General features: G+C 37.4%; 1 protein-coding gene across 1 annotated transcript in view; it reads left to right on the top strand.

Moving 5' to 3' along the window:
- Nucleotides 1–599: 599 nt before the first annotated feature.
- The window catches only part of IMPG1 (interphotoreceptor matrix proteoglycan 1), a 124962-nt gene continuing 106460 nt past the window's right edge, over nt 600–19101 (top strand). Inside the window, 1 exon segment of the mRNA XM_070496097.1 lies at nt 600–666. Within this exon segment, the coding sequence (XP_070352198.1) occupies nt 600–666 (67 nt within the window).

Below are 19101 nucleotides of genomic sequence, written 5' to 3'. Positions count from 1 at the left end.
CTGTATGTAATGCCAGAAAGAAAGTAATCTACAAAGCAGTGTATTTCTGTAAGAATGGAGGCAGCCTTGCTGTCTCTGGAGACTAACATACATTGAATAATCACATAATTTTCCAGGGATGGCAATTAAGGTCTTTCAATGGATGTTCCTCGTGCAAGTCATTTTGTAAAACATTTGACCCTCACTGTGAGCTTTCTTCCGCATTTGGCAGGACTTCCCCTGGCTCTCTGTGTCACTGTAACAGGTGAACAACTAAGAAAAAGCACTCCTTCTGCCTGTGGACACTTGTTTATAATGGCATTCAGGGTCCTGGAGCTAGGCTGACAGATGCTCCTCCAGAAGGTTAACGAGATAAAGCTTCCTCCAGCTGGCCCTTAAGCAGAGATTACACCAGAGGGGAAGGTAAGCAGATTATTCCAGAAACAGACATTGCTTCATGTTCTTCGTAAATTAGCACCCTCATAAAGGCAAACCAAGAAGGTCATTCTCACTCAGCTGGCATCAATATTGAATTATTTTTTATATTTCTGTCTTTTTTTTAATGAGGTCTGGGGCTATTCCGTGATTCTTCCCAGAAGTATCAAGGCACAAAAGCCAGAATGGTTTTGGAAACTAGAATAGCTATTTTTGTTTTTTGGATTTTTCTCCAAGTTCAAGGGACCAAAGGTAAGTCAAGCATTTATTCCTAAATTTGCTTATCTATGAAATCTATTTACAGAAGCAAACATTCAAAATCGACAAGGTCACAACTGTATGTCAGAGGGCTAGTGTATGGTAGGCCCAGAATAAATATTGAGTGATTGGCTGAAAGATTATCAGAGATAGTTTTCACTTGATTGAATATTTCCTACAAAATCTTAACTGCAATTTATGTTAACAAAATAGGAGACATTAATGCATCCTATTTGCTTTTATAAAACATTGAATATAAATTTCTACCATTAATATCAACAACATTACTAGGTCCTTGAAACCAATTCTATTTACCCTTTAAAACTGACAAATAAAATCTAAAAAGTGAAATTAATATTTTGTCATTTATGATCAGAAAAAATAAGTATTTCTTACCTCTCATAGTTAAATAATGAGCTGCTTTTCCTTAGAAAATAGCAAGTGTGCTTCATCTTCAGAGTTCACGATGACAGCCAGCTCAGAAAATTAGCTGTTTTTGAAGTTGTATGCAGAAAAAAACTAGGCACTGCATGTTCTTATGGCAAATCTTCAAATGAATATAAAATTAAAGCAAGCCACAAAGCAAGCATATTTAAGAAGAATAAGGTATTTTTTAAAACCTGATGAAGAAAGCTTCAGTTTTTTTAAGCATAAGCCTGAGCATTATAACATGCTCAGTCTTTTTAAGATATTTGAGACCAATAACGTTCAGTTCTTCTTTAAGGATGACATATCTTCAGAAAATTAACATTTTAATTGAAGCTTTGGTTTGAAAATGTCCATAGAAAAGTGAAACAAATAGTTGGTTCCATTTGTAAGTCACTGAATAACTGATTCCACTCGTCATTTTATATTTAACTTTTTGGTAATTGCGTTTGGAAGGAGCAAAACATTTCTGGAAAAGATTGTATAAAAATTCCCTTTATGTTTTGCTAACCATATATGATAGTGGATGAATCAAAAGTTTACTTACTTTTCCTGTAAATCACATATAAATGTTCACATTTGTAACAACATTTTAATTAGAAACAAATGATGGGGTCCCAGGGCATTCTGAGCTTCATCTGCTGAAGCAAGCCAATTTCTCTGCTTCACAAACTTGACCAGGCAAATCAGCTTTTTTTGTTGTTTAATTAATTATGTTAACTAATTTAATTATTTGTTTCTATTTTCATATATTTTATATATCTGCCATTACAGGCAATTACAAATAACATAACTTTATATAGAAAATTAAATGAAATAAGCTTTACTAAAAACCTACAATTTATTATATGCTTATATCTATGAAACAAAGTATTATAACTGCATAATGAAAAATCCAAACATGTTACTTGTTTGGGGTGTTTTATTCAGATCTGTGAATTTCTGTGAATCTTCAATTAGTGAGGTCTATATTAATTAAAGTTTATATACTTCAGCCAGATTGTTTTCCCATTTGTGACTAATTAACCATCATGAGTATATTTACATAGAAAATGGTTTGGAGAGAAAGAAGAGTTCAATTCACTACAACTAGCTGTTAAGCATAATAACTGAGTGTTTAAATTCAAGAATTTCTTTTTTAAAAATTATAGATTATTTGAATAATCAAAAAGATATGAAAAAATTACCTATAGTACTTCTATGCAAACATAACCCACGCTAGCGACTTCACGTGTTTCCTCAGCCTTTCTATGTTCACTTATTTAATTTTCACATTATTGCAGTTCTACTGCACACACACACTATTTTATACCAGGCTTTTGCCCTTCTGTTATATCACATGAATATTCTACATTGCCATCTAGTTTTGACAAGCATCATTTTATTCGCTGCATAATGTTCCTTTCAGTTGATATATCATGATTTGCTTTACCTAAATACTCAACAAAAGAGAAATAATTGTTTTTAATTATTTTGTTATTATGAATAACATTACAATGAACATCTTTGTGCATAAGCCTCTCACAGTTCGTATTTAAGATTCTTAGCATAAATTCACTAAAGTAAAATTATTGAGTCAAAGCAATATAAACAGTTTTATGGTATTTGGTTCAGATTGCCAAACTGCTTCTCAAAAGGTTTCCTATGCCGTTAGGCAATTTTTCACAATTTGATCCCACAAACAGAGTGCTTACCATGTACCCAGTATGGTGCAAGACAGAATATTGAGAGATTCAAAGACACGCCAATATTTCAAAAGATTTCCTTTAAGCTTTGCAGATTCTGAATGTAGTTTTTCCATTGATACATAAAATTAAAGTAGTTTTGATTTCAAAATGTTCATTAAGTAAAATCGTTTAGTGCAACAAAATACAGTTCGATAGTTTCAGAAAACAACTATTTTATCAAATACCAAGGCTCCTCTCTCTAGTATCCATAATCGGGATGCCATCGCATCTGATGTGCACAGCACGGCCTTATGCTTTTGCCTTTCCATGTCATATAAAGAATTTCATCTAATTGCTTGTGACATTCCAACATGTGGGAGAAAAAGAGAGAACATCCACACTTAGCAAGCCCTAAAATGGAAACAGTGTTTATCAGAGTATGTGCCTTTTGCATTATATTTGGTTATACTAAATGAAACCTTTAGCTAAGTTATTATTAATTCACCAAAGTAGGGTAATTATTTTCGTAGCTGTGAAATGTCAGTAAATTTGCATTTGAAGACACTCCACTTCTTGCTAATACTTTACTACTGGTATATGTTCTCATTTCATAAAACTACCCAGGAAGCTATTTTCCCTCATTCTGGCTCCATTAACAAACAGAACATGGCTTCATTTGTACACCTGAGATAGCTGCCCCATGGCCGTCACAGTAACTTGGCAGCTCCCACACTTTGTTCGTCTCTGCTACAGTCTCAGGGCAGTGTAATTCAAAAGGTTCAAGGCAAATTTTCTTGTTCAATTATTTCTGGGAAGATGTCCTTAAAATTGAAGCTTTGTGTCCAACTGAACAATCTGTGGCGGCACACCTGAACCCACTTGTTAGTGGCTTTAAAATATACTGATATACTGGCTTTAAAATAAACAGCAGATGCTGCCTGTGACCCTCTCTGCTTGTTTCACTGATCACCCTAAAGAACGATTATATGCATGAGCTAATTAGGCAGCTTTAACATAACCAACTGCTTTCTTGACCGTTTCTGTCAATCATGAGGGTGCAGCCACCTTAAAGCTCAACCATATTTGAACTCTAATCTTCTCCGGTATACCTGTATACCTTAGGTGCCACAATCGTGTTCCAGATTTTATGCTGTTTTAAAATGATTCATCTGAGGCAGCAAAGCTTGTTTTTCACTACAGCCTTTAGGTTTATGTTATAATTCAGTAAGTATGTGGTAATGACCGTATGAAAGTCCTAACCGCATCCCCATATTGTGATAGATCAGACTCTGGGATGACTGAGGTCTCCATCCACACCACCTCTTCCTGCTTCCCTTCTGCAGTTGTGGGGAGGGAACTGGTTGTGCCAACTTTGGAATACCATAAAGCAGCTTGTAGAAAGGAAGGAAAGACTCTGAACACAATGTGAGTTTGATCTTCCAAAGAGGACAATTTTAACAACCGTTGGGTTTGAGCTCACTATCTGAGAGTCAGAGACGGTGTCACTGGGATTTCAGCCTCATAAATCGAGAGCAACAAGTCAGATGGAACCATTTTAACAAGGGAGGGGAGTGCACTTTTTGCTCTGGGTCCAAGGCAACCTGCATGCCAAAGCTGGTCCTACGAGATGAAATGGTTGACTTGGCACAGCCATGGTAATGAGAACCCAGATATGGAAATACCACTGTCAAGGCTGAGCTACAGCACGCATCACTCTAATTATTTATTGAGAATGTACTCTACTGCTGCGCCTCTCTTCTGGCCACAGTGAATGTTTGAAGAATATGAAAGAGCTACAGAGCAGTGATAAATGCTTCTAAGCATATGCTTATATTCAGTAGATTAATATTTTTCCATTTACATACTCATTCTTGAGGAAATCTCTTTCTGCATGCCTTTATAAAATCAACTTAATTCATTACAGTTTTGTTTGCTTCATTCGGCCATCTTTAGGCCCCTCACCCATCACAGCTCTCTTCTGTTTTCATAATTGCTTCCCCAGGAGAAGGATTAAAGGAAACTAAACCAAAAGGAATTTTGTGGAGAAAAGTCAGAACCTCAAAATTAATGAAAAGTCTCCACTTCGGAAGTACTTTAACTTCACACAGAAAGTAACATATGTAGGGCTAATTTGTCTGTCTTATGGTTCCTGCTGCATTTATGAACAAACAGAAGTTACATTTAATTAAACCCAACTATGAAACCCAAGGGCACTATTACTAACCTGATGTAGTCAGTTCAGACCTGATCAAAACACTTTGTAGATGGCAATCATATTAACAATCCTTTAGGTTAATATCATATTTTACTTATAAAAGCTCAAGCAAATTTTAATTCATCTTACTGCTTAATATTTTGCTGGTTGGTAGGCAATGTGCTCATTTCTGGTCAGGAACCTAAGGCAGAGAATGCTAAGTAATGTTCCTAAAATCCTTTGAGATGGGAAGGTTAGAACCAAAACTTGGATTTGAGCTGTATCCGGTCCTATCTTACATCTACCTAGTCTATTAATCAGTCCAGTATAATATTATGAGTGTAATTAATATGTGTTTTACTATTAATTCAAAAGCCAACTTCCTCAGCTAACAACAACAGATGATTGCTGCTTCTGGGCCATTTCCGACATCTCTTTGCATGACTGATCTCAGGATAGCTGGCCATGGACTTCAGCTCTATCCTAAAAATGGAAGCACCAATTTTAGGAGTTCTATTACTCCTTAAGAAAGAAGTGTGGGGGCCTGCCCAGTGGCATAGCCATTGGGTTCACGCACTCCACTTCGGCAGCCTGGGGTTTCCAGTTCAGATCCCGGGTGTGGACCTATGCACCACTTATCAAGCCATGCTGCGGCAGGCATCCTACATATAAAATAGAGGAAGATGGGCACGGATGGTAGCACAGGGCCAATCTTCCTCAGCAAAAAGAGGGGGATTGGCGACGGATGTTAGCTCAGGTCTAATGTTTGTCAAAAAGAAAAAAAGAAGAAGAAGAAAGAAGTGTTGACATTTTGAAGTCCTCAAAGAATTGGAGTTATTTATTTATGGTGTCATTTTAAATGCCCACCATTAAAGTCTAAGTTTAGTGGCAAGTGGCTTGTTTCAGATTGTGTTATGTATCTAAAGGCAGTACCTAGCCTAATGGATGTGCTTTGACACAGTGGGAACCAAAAGTTTCGATACCTCACTATCAAAACACCGAAATTTCACCCCCAAGTTTGCAATATTTTCAGGCTGTAGAGATATACAATTCTGAAACACCCCTTTCTAATAATTTCTCTTCCTTCCTTCTATTGAATGTGATTTTTACTTTCATCAAAACACATCAGTCCCACTGCCTCTCCCAGTTTCTCCAATTCTTCAGCCTTTCCAAGCGTCAGTCCTACACATTAATCCTGGCTCCTGTGGTCCACTCCCAAACCTCTCTCAACAGTCTTCCTGTTAAGGTTTCCAATAGAAACCTTACTCTTTGACCTTCTGCCTCAGTTGCTTGGTTAATTCCATTCTGGGTAGACTTAGCTTTCAGTTTTTCTACTCTCCTTCCTGAGCTGCCAGGTATAATTAGAGAATCTCAAATAAATAGAGTGCTTCCATGAAGCAAGTTCATGCACTATAAGTTTAATCAGGCTCTCCAAACTATTCCAATCATCCTCATCTCTGATTCCCTGACTTAATCCTGTAGTCCAATTTCCAAACCTTGCCTCTCTCCTTGAGCCTGCAGCATGATTCGCCCTTATTCATATAAAGGCTCAGTTAAGAGCAAAGGCTTTAAGGTTTCCAGTCAACACAGAACATGGTTACACAGACAGCGCTTTCACTTACTAGCTCTGTTACCTTGGTAAACAGCTCAATCTCATACATATCTTCATCTTATGGTTTCTGCTCTATAAAATAGGAATAATAATAACAATGTCTTTCTCATAGGGCTATAATAAAGATAAGTAAAAGAGTGTTTTTAAGCTCTAAGTGAGATATTTACGACAAAAATGTTCAGGGGTCCGGCCCTGTGGCATAGTGGTTAAGTTCAGCACACTCTGCTTCTGCGACCTGGGGTTCATAGGTTCTGATCTGGGCGTGGACCTACACCACTCGTCAGCCATGCTGTGACTGCAGCCCACATGCAAAGTAGAGGAAGATTGGTGCAGATGTTAGCTCAGGGCTAATATTCCTCAAGCAGATAAAGAGGAAGACTGGCAATAGATGTTAGCTCAGGGCAAATCTTTCTCAGAAAAAAAAAAGTTCAATAAATGCTAGCTCCTGAGATGACTATGATGACTACTTCCATTACTGTTACCATGACCTCTTACGTACTGAGAAGGTCAAAGTCACTGGATTTCATTTGACATCTCTTCTTACCACTTCAAACTTTCTCCCATTCTTTATCCAAAGTCTTCTCATTCTCTCTCATTTCAGAGAGAATAAAAAGATTTCACATTTTTGCTGATGTTGTTTCTATCTACCTGAGACTCTAACTCTGCTTACAACCAATTCCCCCATGACCCTCCTCTTCCAGTCTCCTTTTCCATTCACTTCATTTTCCCAGCCAAAGACTTTAATGCAACGTTTCTCAACATTGGTAAAAACAGCAGCACTGAGGCTCCAGCTGTGAAGATTCTGATTTAATTTGTCTGGGGTGGGGCCCAAGCTGGAGTGATTGTTATCCAGCTGATTCTACTCTGCAGCAGGTTTGAGAAGCACGATTTATTGCCCTTCTGGAAAGATATGATATGTAGGTCATTATATAATGGGCCATCAGAGGATTTGTTTTAATCTCATTTTCTCAGTAAATGTTTTATCATAACTGTACTTCCAGTTTAGACGATGTCACCTCATTATTTAATAGGGTTGATAGAATGATTTGTATAAGCATTACCTTCACTATATTGTTTCATTTTTTTAACCATTCTGTATAAAACAGTGCTGAATATATTAGGGCATAGACATGTCACAGGAATATGCATTTTGAAAAAGCTACACAGAGTGTTCCAATAATGCACTGTTAAAAACCAATTAAATGCTTCATGAGGGCAACGACCAGGTTGATCTTGTTCTCTGTAATACCCCCTTTCTGGCAGAAACCACTGGGCTTCCTGCTTTCTAAGTCCCATTTCCTGCTGTCATCTTCTACCCACAGCTCTGAAGTCAGGAACTTTGGGGGGCCAGCCCGGTGACACAGTGGTTAAGTTCACACATTCTGCTTCTTGGCTGCCCAGGGTTCGCCATTTTGGATCCCGGGTGCGGACATGGCACCGCTTGGAACACCATGCTGTGGTAGGCGTCCCACATATAAAGTAGAGGAAGGTGGGCACGGATGTTAGCTCAGGGCTGCACTTCCTCAGCAAAAAAGAGGAGGACTGGCAGTAGTTAGCTTAGGGCTAATCTTCCTCAAAAGTAAAAAAATAAAGTCAGGAACTTTGGTATCACCTAAGACATCTTCCTCTTCTTTGTATCTATTTTGTCACCAGATCCTATCAAGTGGTGTGTTGATAAACATTTAGCAACTCTCTCTCCAGAGGGTAAAAATCCCTATTTGTAGTGCTTGCCAATATCCATAGTGTAAATACTAGCCCCGTGGCCATACTCCCAAATGATTGGTAGTTCAAACTAGCAACAAGACATCATCTAATGTGGATGTGCACAGTCTGCTCTCAGGAGCCAGTGATGTGGGCCCGTTTCAGCACAGCATGGCATCATAAATTTTAGTACACAAAAGCTTCTTTAACCCAGCTTCACGTTTTCATCCCCACTGCCGTGGGACCATGTGTAACAGTCTCCTCTCAGCTTCCAACCTTTGACTTCTCCATTTCCTAAACCTATGAGAACTAGTCAGTCAGTGACAAATCTTGTCGTAACAAATCTTGTCAATACTACCTCAGAAATGTCCCTATATTTTTCTAGCTTTAACTAGCTTTGTTGCCCATTTACACCACATTCCCCTGCTTGATAATAAGAAAAAGGAAAGAAAAGAACATCCAAAGTCTCCCCAGTGCCTTCAGAATAAGTTCCAATAATTTCATCTGAGGATCCTTATGCTCTGGGCTCCACCTTCCTTTCCAGCCTTACTTGTAGAGACTGCTTGAGTCCCTGCCGTGAGCCAGAGACTTCCCTGCAGAAGTCCTTACTTGGGAAATATGCATCAAAGGTGTACAAAACATATCTGTTGTATTTAGAGAATAGAAATAAAATGCTCACTTCCCAGATTAAATAACAAACACTAACGGTATCTTAGAGGCCCCTATCTGCTCTGCCAGGGTCTCTTCCTCTCTGCTCTGTGCCAAATGTGGCCACTGTCATGAATTTTGTGTTGATCATGTCATTGCTTGCCATCAGTGTTTCCACCTGTAGAAGATATATTCTCTAAATATATTTCTTAGTTTTGTTTGTGATTTTTATATAAATAATATTATGCTGTTTGTGTTCTCTTATGACTTAGTTCTTAGGCTCAACATTACGTTTTTAAGGTTCATCCACATTTTTGCATTTGGCAGACCCTGAAGCAAAAACTTAATCTGTTACTCTTCACTAGAGAGCACATTTTCAGGGAACCAGGAGGAAAAGAAAGTGAGAAGTGAGGCAGTGAAAGAGGGAGAACCAACATAAAGATGCTTTGCCAAACTGGCCACCACTTGGTGTCAAGGGTACCCAACTGCTGATCTCAAAGGGCCATCTTCAGAGACACAGGACTACAGCATCTCAGGCCTGTCCATAGGGTAGGATCCTGAGGGCACATGGAGAAGAGCTCCTAAGAGAGCTCCTAAGAGATCTCCTCAAAGCTTTGCCTCAAAGGATGTTAACTTCCCTGCACATCCACTGTGCTTATCTATGGTGGGTCCTGATGCTTCTCACACCTCAGCAGCAACAGAAAGTCCTGGGGCAGGAGAAAATGGACACCATGACACAGCAAGGAAGCAAGGAGCTGTGGGCTTGTGTGTCCCATAGTGGGTCAGAGCTCATGAAGAGCAAATCTGAGAAAGAAGTGAGGCGAGGAGGGTCTGAAATGGTGCAGGAGAGGCTTCTGAGACTCGCTACTGCCTAGTATAGATCCACCACCATGTATTCATTCTTCTGTTGATGGCCTTTGTTATTATACACAACACTATACAAACACCCTTGTATGTGTCCTGCGGTGCTCACACCAGGCGGGAGTCTCTCCAGAGTCTAGGAGTCTCCTTCTCTCCTCCCACCCTCCTGCTTCCTGCGTAGTAGAGAAATCATTGTGTCATGAGGTATGCATATTTTCAATCTTATCAGGTAACACCACATTGTTTTCCTACATGTTTGTGCCATTTTGAGTGAGGGTTTCTTTTTTTCCAAATCCTCATTGACATTAGGTATTGCCTGACTTTTTGTCCTAGTCTGGGGGAAGTGAGATAGTATATCATTGTGGTTTTATTTTGTATTTCTCTGATTCCTAATGAGGTTGAGTACCTTTTCATATATTTTGAGTCCTTTATGTTTCTTCTTCTAGAAAATGCACACGCAAGTATTTTGCCAGTTTTTTCATTGGGTTGTTTGTCTTTTCTTATTGATTTAGAGCAGTTCCTTAAAAGTTGTGGATGTCAATCGTTTTGCACTTACATACCTTTCAAATGTCTCCTCCCAGTTTGTAGCTTATCTTCGTACTCTCTTAATGGTATCCTTTGATGAACAGACATTCTTAATTTTAATGTAGTTGAATTCATCAGCCTTTAACTTCATGATTTCTGGGGAGTTTTTTTGTCTTACTTAAAAAGTCCTTTCCTATCTTAAAGTCATGAAAATATTCTCCTATATTTTCTTCTAAAAGTTGTACAATTTTGCCTTTCATACTGAAGCCACTAGAATTGAGTGTGCATGTGGAGTGGGGTGATGTGAAGTAGGAAAACAATTTCTTTTTTTTAATGAGGGTAATCAATTGTTTCAGCATCATTCACTGGTTAGGTTCTCCTTTCCTCTCTGCTCTGTGATATCCCTTCTACATGAACATGAGATTGTCCATTTTATTATCACTGAGCCAATACCACATTGCTTTAATTACTACAAATTTATGCTGTTCTTGATATCTCATAACCATGTTTCTCTGGCTTTATTCCCTTTCTACAGGAGTGTCTGAGCTATTCTTAACCCTCGACTCTTCCATAACACATTCTAAGATTAGCTCACCAAGTTCCACAAGACACGTTATTGAGGTTGAATTGTAATTGGGTTGAATCTATAGATCAATTTGGGGAGAACCAATAGCTTTATAACATTGTTTGCTATCCAAGAACATGGAATATCTCTCCTTTTATTAATACCTTACAATAAAGTTGCATGATTATTTATTTACTTATTTATTTTCTTTGCTGAGGAAGATTCACCCTCAGCTAACATCCATTGTCAATCTTCCTCAAAGTTGGATAATTATTTTAATAAAGGCCTTCCACATCTTGGACTTATCCCTAGCTACTTTATATTAATTGTGATCATGTAAATGGCATTATTCTTATTACATTTTCTATATAGAAAAGTAATTGGTTTTATATCCCATAGCTTTGCTGAACAATCTTAGTTCTGAAAATTCACTAGTAATACTTTGGAGTTTCCTACTTAAAAATTATACCATTTGCGAATAAGGAAAATTTGAGTTCTTCCTTTTCAGTCTTTGTATCTCTTATTTATTAATATTTTCTCCCTGCCCTTCATAGGCCATCCAGTACAATGTTAAAGAGAAATGGTGACTGCACTCATGCTCACCTTGTTACCAGTCTTGAAGGGAGTGCTTTCATGATTCACCATTAAGTATGATGCTTGTTTCAGCTTTTGTGTTTGATTTTTGTACATGCTCTATATCAGGTTTTATTTTTAAAGTTCTTTTCTATTCCTAAGAGTTTTAATCATGAATACACATAGAAATGTATTGTGGACTTCTATATCTATTGAGATTACCAAATGATTTTTCTCTTTTAATTCATTAATGTGATAAATTACTTTAATGAATTCTCAAATATTAGACCAATGCTACATTTCTGAGATAAATCCAACTTGGTCATGACCCTTTTTTACACATTGCTGGATTCCATTTGCTAATACTTTATTTCAAATTGTTACATTCGTATTCATAAGTAAGATTGGACCATGATTTTTTTCCTTAAATTTTCTTTGTGAGATTTTGTAAGATTTTGTATGAAAATGGAGTTATTTTTTCCTTGAATCTTTGATAGAACTCTCCGGGGAAGCCAGAGAATGATATTTATGAAAAAATATTTGATGACTGACTCAATTTTTTTAAATATTATAATGATAATTAAGTTTCCTACCTCTTTTTATGTTAGTTTTGTTAGGTTGTATTTTTCTAGAGATTTATCCATTTCATACAAAATTTCAAATTTATTGACAAAACGTTAATTATAATATCCTTTTGTTGTATTTTTCATGTCTGTAGAAAAATATAACAATATCCTCCTTTTTCAATCCCATTAGTAGTTAATTGTGTCTTCTCTTTCTCGTTTTTTGTGGGTTTTTTTCTTTTTTGAGGAAGATTCACCCTGAGCTAACATCTGTGCCCATCTTCCTCTATTTTGTATGTGGGTCACTGCCACAGCATGGCTGATGAGTGGTGTAGGTCCACACCCCAGATCTGAACCCGACGACCCAGGCCGCTGACGTGTAACACATCGAACTTAACCACTATACCACGGGGCCAGCCCTAGTGTCTTCTCTTTCTTACTTGATCAGTCTTACTTTTTGTTTTTATTATTATTATTTTCAAAGGAAAAATATTTGGCTATTATATTGCTTTTTCTTCCCTTTATATTTTTCTTCTCTTTTAATTAACGTTTACACTTACATTTATTATTTTTTCTTGTATTTTCTTTGAGTTTATTTTGTTTTCTTTTGCCAATCTCTTGAGATGGATGCTTAACTCATTAATATTCAGTTTTTCTTTCTTTTTCTAAAATAGGAATTTTAATGAGAGAAATTTATCTTTCAAGTACTAATTTAGCTATATCCCACAACTTTTATTATGTAGTATTTTTATATTTTTGATAGAAATATTTTTAATATTCAACATGATTTCTTCATTGACTTATGGGTTACTTAAAGGATGTTTTTTAAAGATCTTTGAGGGTTTTGGGGGGCTTGTTTTTCTGCTTGGAAAGATTCACTTTGAGCTAACATCTGTTGCCAATCTTCCTCTCTTTTTTCCCCCTCAGAGCCCTAGTACATAATTGTATATTTCAGTTGTAAGTCCTTCTAGTTCCTCTATGTGAGCCACTGCCACAGCATGGCTATGAACAGACGAGTGATTAGTTCCATGCCTGGAAACCAAACTGGGGCCACTGAAGTGGAGCACACCAAACTTTAACTGCTAGGCCATCAGGGCTGCCTCAGGTTTTTTTTTTTTATTTCCAAACATGGTGATTTTCCAGTTGTTTTTTAAAACTGATTTTTAGCCTAATTTCCTGTTGGTCTGAAAACATGATGTGCATGCATTAAAGTTCAGTATGTAGTCAATATTTATATAAGTTCTCCTTGTGCTTGAAAAGAAGGTATATTTTATATATAGTACAAATATGTATATTTTTTAATTTTATAATGTTCCAAATATATCCATTAGGTTAAGTTTAATCGTGTTTTCAATCTTCTATATCCCGATTGATTTTTATGTTTGTTCAATCAATTACCAAGAAAGATCTCTTAAAACCCACCTGCTATTATTGTTGATTTTACTTTCTTTATTGTTCTATTAAATTTTCCTTTATATATTTTGAATTTATATTGTGTGTAAAATTATGACTTGTTGCAGCTTTCTGATGACTTTTTTATTTAGATTTAATTGACATATGACATTGTACTAGTTTCAAATATACAACATAATGATTTGTATATACTGCAAAACGATCACCACAATAAGCCTAGTTAATATACATCACCATATATTGTTACAAAAAAATATTTTTCCTTGTGATGAGAATCTTTTTTTCAATTTTTTTCAGAGGTCATAATGGTTTATAACATTGTGTAATTTCAGGTGAACATTATTATTTATCAGTTTCTGTATAGACTGCATCATGCTTACCACCAATAGTCTAATTTTTATCCATCACCATATATATGTATCCCTTTGCCCCTTTTGCCCACCTCACACCCTCCTTCCCCTCTGGTAATCACTAATCTGTTCTCTTTAGCCATGTGTTTATCTATCTTCCACACACAAGTGAAATCATGCAGTGTTTGCCTTTCTCTGTCTGGTTTATTTCGCTTAACATCATACCCTCAAGGTCCATCCATGTTGCAAATGAGAAGATTTTGTCTTTTTCTATGGCTGAGTAGTATCCATTCTTTATCCATTCATCAGTTGGTGGGCAATTGGGTTGCTTCCATGGCTTGAATATTGTGAATAGTGCTGCAAATTAACACATGGGTGCATAAGTCTCTTTGAATTGTTGGATTCAAGTTCTTTCAATAAATACCCAGTAGTATGATAGCTGGATCATATGGATCATGTCATCTGCAAATAGTGAGAGTTTCACTTCTTCTTTTCCAATTTGTATCCCTTTTATTTATTTTTCTTGCCTAACTGCTCTGGCCAATAACTCCAGTACTACGTGGAATAAGAGTGGTGAGAGTGGGCATGCTTCTCTTGTTCTTGTTCTCAGAGGGATAGCTGTCAGTTTTTCACCATTGATATGATGTTGGCTGTGGGTTTGTCATATATGGCCTTTATTATGTTGAGGTACATTCCTTCTATACCCATTTTATTGAGAGTTTTTATCATAAATGGCTGTTGTATCTTGTCAAATGCTTTCTCTGCATCTATTGAGATGATCATGCAAACCACATTCCATTCCTCATTCCATTAATGTGGTGTACCACATTGATTGATTTGCAGAAGCTGAACCATCCCTGTGTCCCTGGCATAAATCCCACTTGATGATGGTGTATGATCCTTTTAACGTATTGCTGTATTCAGTTTGCCAATATTTTGTTGAGGATTTTTGCATCTATGTTCCTTAGTGATATTAGCCTGTAATTTTGCTTCTTTGTGTTGTCCTTGTCTGCTTTTGGTATCAAGGTAATGTTGGCCTCATAGAATAAGTTAGGAAGCATTCAATCTCATTCAATTTTTTGGAATAGTTTGAGAAGGATAGGTATTAAACCTTCTTTGAATGTTTGGTAGAATTCTTCAGAGAAGCCATAGTCCCGGACTTATGTTTTTTGAGAGATTTTTGATTACTGTTTCAATCTCTTTACTTGTGATTGTTCTACTCAGATTCTCTATTTCCTCTTAATTGCGTTTTGGGAGGTTGTATGAGTCTAAGACTTAATCCATTTTTTCTAGGTTATTTGTTGGCATATAGTTTTTCATAGTATTCCCTTATAAGTCTTTGTATTTCTATGGTATCCATTGAAATTTCTCCTCTTTCATTTCTGACTTTATTTATTTGAGTCTTCTCTCTTTTTTTCTCAATGAGTCTGCCTAAGGGTTTGTCAATTTTATCTTCTCAAAGAACCAGATCTTGATTCTTCCGGTTTTGTTAATCTCTATTTCATTTATTTTTGTTCTAATTTTTCTAATTTCCTCCTTCTGCTGACTTTGGGCTTTGTTCTTTTTCTAGTTATGTTAGGTGTAGTTTAAGATTACTTATTTGAGATTTTTCTTATTTGTTGAGGTGGGCCTGTATTGCTATGAATTTCCATCTTAGAACTGCTTTTGTTGCATCCTGTATGAGTTGGTATGATGTATTTTCATTTTCATTTGTCTCTAGGTATTTTTTTACTTCTCTTTTGATTTCTTAATTGATCCAATGGTTGTTCAGTAGCATGTTGTTTAGTCTCCACATGTTTGTCACTTTTCCAGCTTTATTCTTGTAGTTGATTTCTAGTTTCATAGCATTGTGGTCAGAAAAGATGCTTGATATGATTTCAATCTTCTTAAATTTATTGATGCCTGCCTTGTTCCCCAATATATGGTCTATCTTTGAGAATATTCCATGTGTACTTGAGAAGAATTTGTACTCTGCTGTTATTGCATGGAATGTCCTATAAATGTCTATTAAGTCCATCTGGTCTAGGTTTTCATTTAAGTCTCCTGTTTCCTTGTTGACTTTCTGTCTGGATGATCTATCCATCGATGTAAGGGGGATATTGAGGTCCACTACTATTATTGTGTTGCTATTAACTTCTCCTTTGAGCTCTGTTAGTAGTAGCCATATATATCTTGTTGCTCCTATGTTAGGTGCATATATATTCACAAGTGTTATGTCCTCTTGGTGGAATGTCCCTTTTATCATTATATTCTGCTGCTCTTTGTCTCTCATTGTCTTTTTTATCTTGAAGTCTGCTTTGTCTAATATAAGTATGGCAACACCTGATTTCTTTTGCTTGCCACTTGCTTGGACTATCATCTTCCATCCCTTCACTCTGAGCCTATGTCTGTCTGTAGAGCTGAGATGTGTTTCCTGGAGGCAGCATATTGTTGGGTCTTGTTTTTTAATCCAGCCAGCCACTCTGTGTCTTGATTGGAGAATTCAATCTATTTACATTTAGAGTGATTATCAATATATGAGAGCTTAATATTGCCCTTTTCTGTCTCGTTTTCTGATTGTTCTATATTTCCCTTGTTTCTCTTCCCTTGTGTTTCTGTCTTTTCAGTTTGGTGGGTTTTTGTGAAATCAAACTGTGATGATTTTCTCAGTTTGCTCTTTATTTATTATTTGTGTCTCTGCTCTGATTTTTTGTTTACTGGTTACCATGAGGTTTGTATAAAAGATCTCATAGATGAGATATCCATTTTCTGATAGCCTCTTATCTCCATTAGCCTAAGCAAGTTCCATACCTTTCCTCTCTGTATTTTTTTTTTCCAGGAAGATTAGCCCTGAGCTAATATCTGCTGCCAATCCTCCTCTGTTTGCTGAGGAAGACTGGCCCTGAGCTAACATCTGTGCTCATCTTCCTCTACTTTATATGTGGGATGCCTGCCAGACCATGGCTTGACAAGTGGTGTGTAGGTCCACACCCAGGATCTGAATCTGCAAATCCCAGATGGTTGAAGTGGAATGTGCGAACTTAACTGCTGCACCACCGGGCTGGTTCCCCCATCCCTATCCTCTTCCCCATCTAAGTTATTGTTGTCATATAGTATTCTGTTTTGTGTTGTGAGTTTGTGATTAAAATGAAGGGTTTATAGTTATTTTTATGCTTCCCTTCCCTTTATTTCTTATAATTAAATGTTTGCTAACCTCTTCTGATAGAGAGCTACTATTTTCTTAATTTGTCTATTTATCTCCTTGCTCAAGGCTTTGTAAACCTTTGCCTTTTTATTTCAGGTATGAGGACATCCTTTATCATTTCTTGTAAGGGAGGTCTAATAGTGATGAATTCCCTCAGCTTTTGTTTATCTGCAGAAGTTTTTAGTTTTCCATCTTATCTAAAGGATACTTTTGCTGGATAGAGTATTCTTGGCTGAAAGTTTTTGTCTTTCAGTATTTTGAATATATCACTCCAATCTCTCCTAGCCTATAAGGTTTCTTCTGGGAAGTCTGCTGAAAGCCTGATAGGGGTTCCTTTGTAGATTATTCTCTTCTGCCTTGCTGCCCCTAATGATTTTTTTTTTTGTCATTGATTTTTGCCAGTTTTACTCTTATGTGCCTTGGAGCTCTTTTTGTGTTGATGTAGTTAGGAGTTCTATTGGCTTCATGTACTTGTAAGTCTAGTTCTTTCCCCAGGTTTTGAAAGTTCTCAGCTGTTATTACTTTGAACAAGCTGTCTGCTCCTTTTTCCCTCTCTTCTCCCTCTAGGATATCTATAATCCTTATGTTGCATTTCCTAATTGAGTCAGGTATTTCTCAAATAATTTCTTCATTTTTTTAAAATCTTAGTGCTCTCTCCTCCTCCACCTAAACAATTTCCGTATAACTTCCCTCTAAATTACTAATTCTATCCTTCATAATGTCAGCTTTCTTTTTTTAAGTTTTCTAGATTGATCTTTATCTCATTCCTTGTGTTCTTCATTGCCAGAATCTCTGTTTGGTTTTTTTTTTTTTTTAAGAGTTTCAATCTCTTTTGTCAAGAATTCCTTCTTTCTTTTTTTTATTGGTGAGGAAGATTGTCCCTGCATTAACATCACGCCAATCTTCCTGTATTTTTTGTATGTGACAGTCTGCCACAGCATGGCTTGACAAGTCATGTGCAGCTTCTCACTCAGGATCCAAACTCATGAACCCTGGACCACCGAAGTGGAGCATGTGAACTTAACCACTACATCACTGGACCAGCCCTGAATAATTCCTTTTGCTCATTCATTTTATTCCTGAGTTCATTGAACTGTCTTTCTGAGCTTTCTGTAACTCATTGAGTTTCTTTATGACAACTATTTTGAATTCTCTGTCATTTAGATTGTAAGTTTCTGTGACTTCAGGATTGGTTTCTAGAGACTTGTCATTTTCCTTCTGCTCTGGAGTGTTAATGTAGTTCTTCATTGCATTTGATGAAGTGATCTTTTGCTGGCACATAATGATAATATCAGACCACAGAGTCCACCTGCCACCACTTGGGGGTGGGGCAAAGTGATGTTTTCTGAACCAAGTGTGTCTGCTGGAAGTTGTGCCAATAGTGCTCACCTGCATTTGCCCACTGGCTGCAGCCACTTGGCGGGTCACCCATGCACACGGAGGTGCTCTGGTGTTGATTACCTGCCTTGGGTGGGGACAGGCTGAGCTGGTGTGCTAGGTAAGGGGGCAAGGGGTCCTTTCTCTTGCATGTGCATGGGCATACTCTGCATTCATGGGTGGTTCACCTGGGCTGCTACCACACCACTCGGTGTGGAGCATTCCTGCAGGCCCAGCTGCAACTCTGAAAGCAAAAGTGTTTGCACACAGGCCTGCCTTCTCCCTGCCTCCTCTCACAGCTGCACACTGGCTGCTACACAAGGACCCACGATCAAGACAACTGCCACTCACCTCCTTCCACTGCTTCCCAGGGATCCAGTAACCCCATCTTCAGATCTAAGTCTGCATGGATCACTCAGACATCCTATTGTGCTTTGTAGGGAATCCTCTGTTGGTTAGTGAATGCCTGTTTGGTTGCAACTTAAGGGGGAGAGACTAAGGAAACAGTTCACTCTGCCATGATGCTGACATCACTCCCTCTGATGACTTTTAAACTTTTATCATTATGATGAGACTGTCTTCATCTCTGTAATGCTGTCTTCCCAGTAAGGAATTTTGTCCACAGGTGTGCTGGAACTGGCCCATACAAACTTATAGGACCCAACTGCACACATCTCTTCCCAACTCAGTGTTTGGTAATATCACATCACTGGCTTGAAATCAGCCATGTGGGAGTGTTAACACTGGAAGTTGGCAAATGTTACAAATCA

This window comes from Equus asinus, chromosome 24 (genome assembly GCF_041296235.1).
Source record: "Equus asinus isolate D_3611 breed Donkey chromosome 24, EquAss-T2T_v2, whole genome shotgun sequence".
NCBI lineage: Eukaryota > Metazoa > Chordata > Mammalia > Perissodactyla > Equidae > Equus > Equus asinus.
Note: the sequence above shows the minus strand (reverse complement) of the source record. Positions and strands in the feature narration are given on the sequence as shown.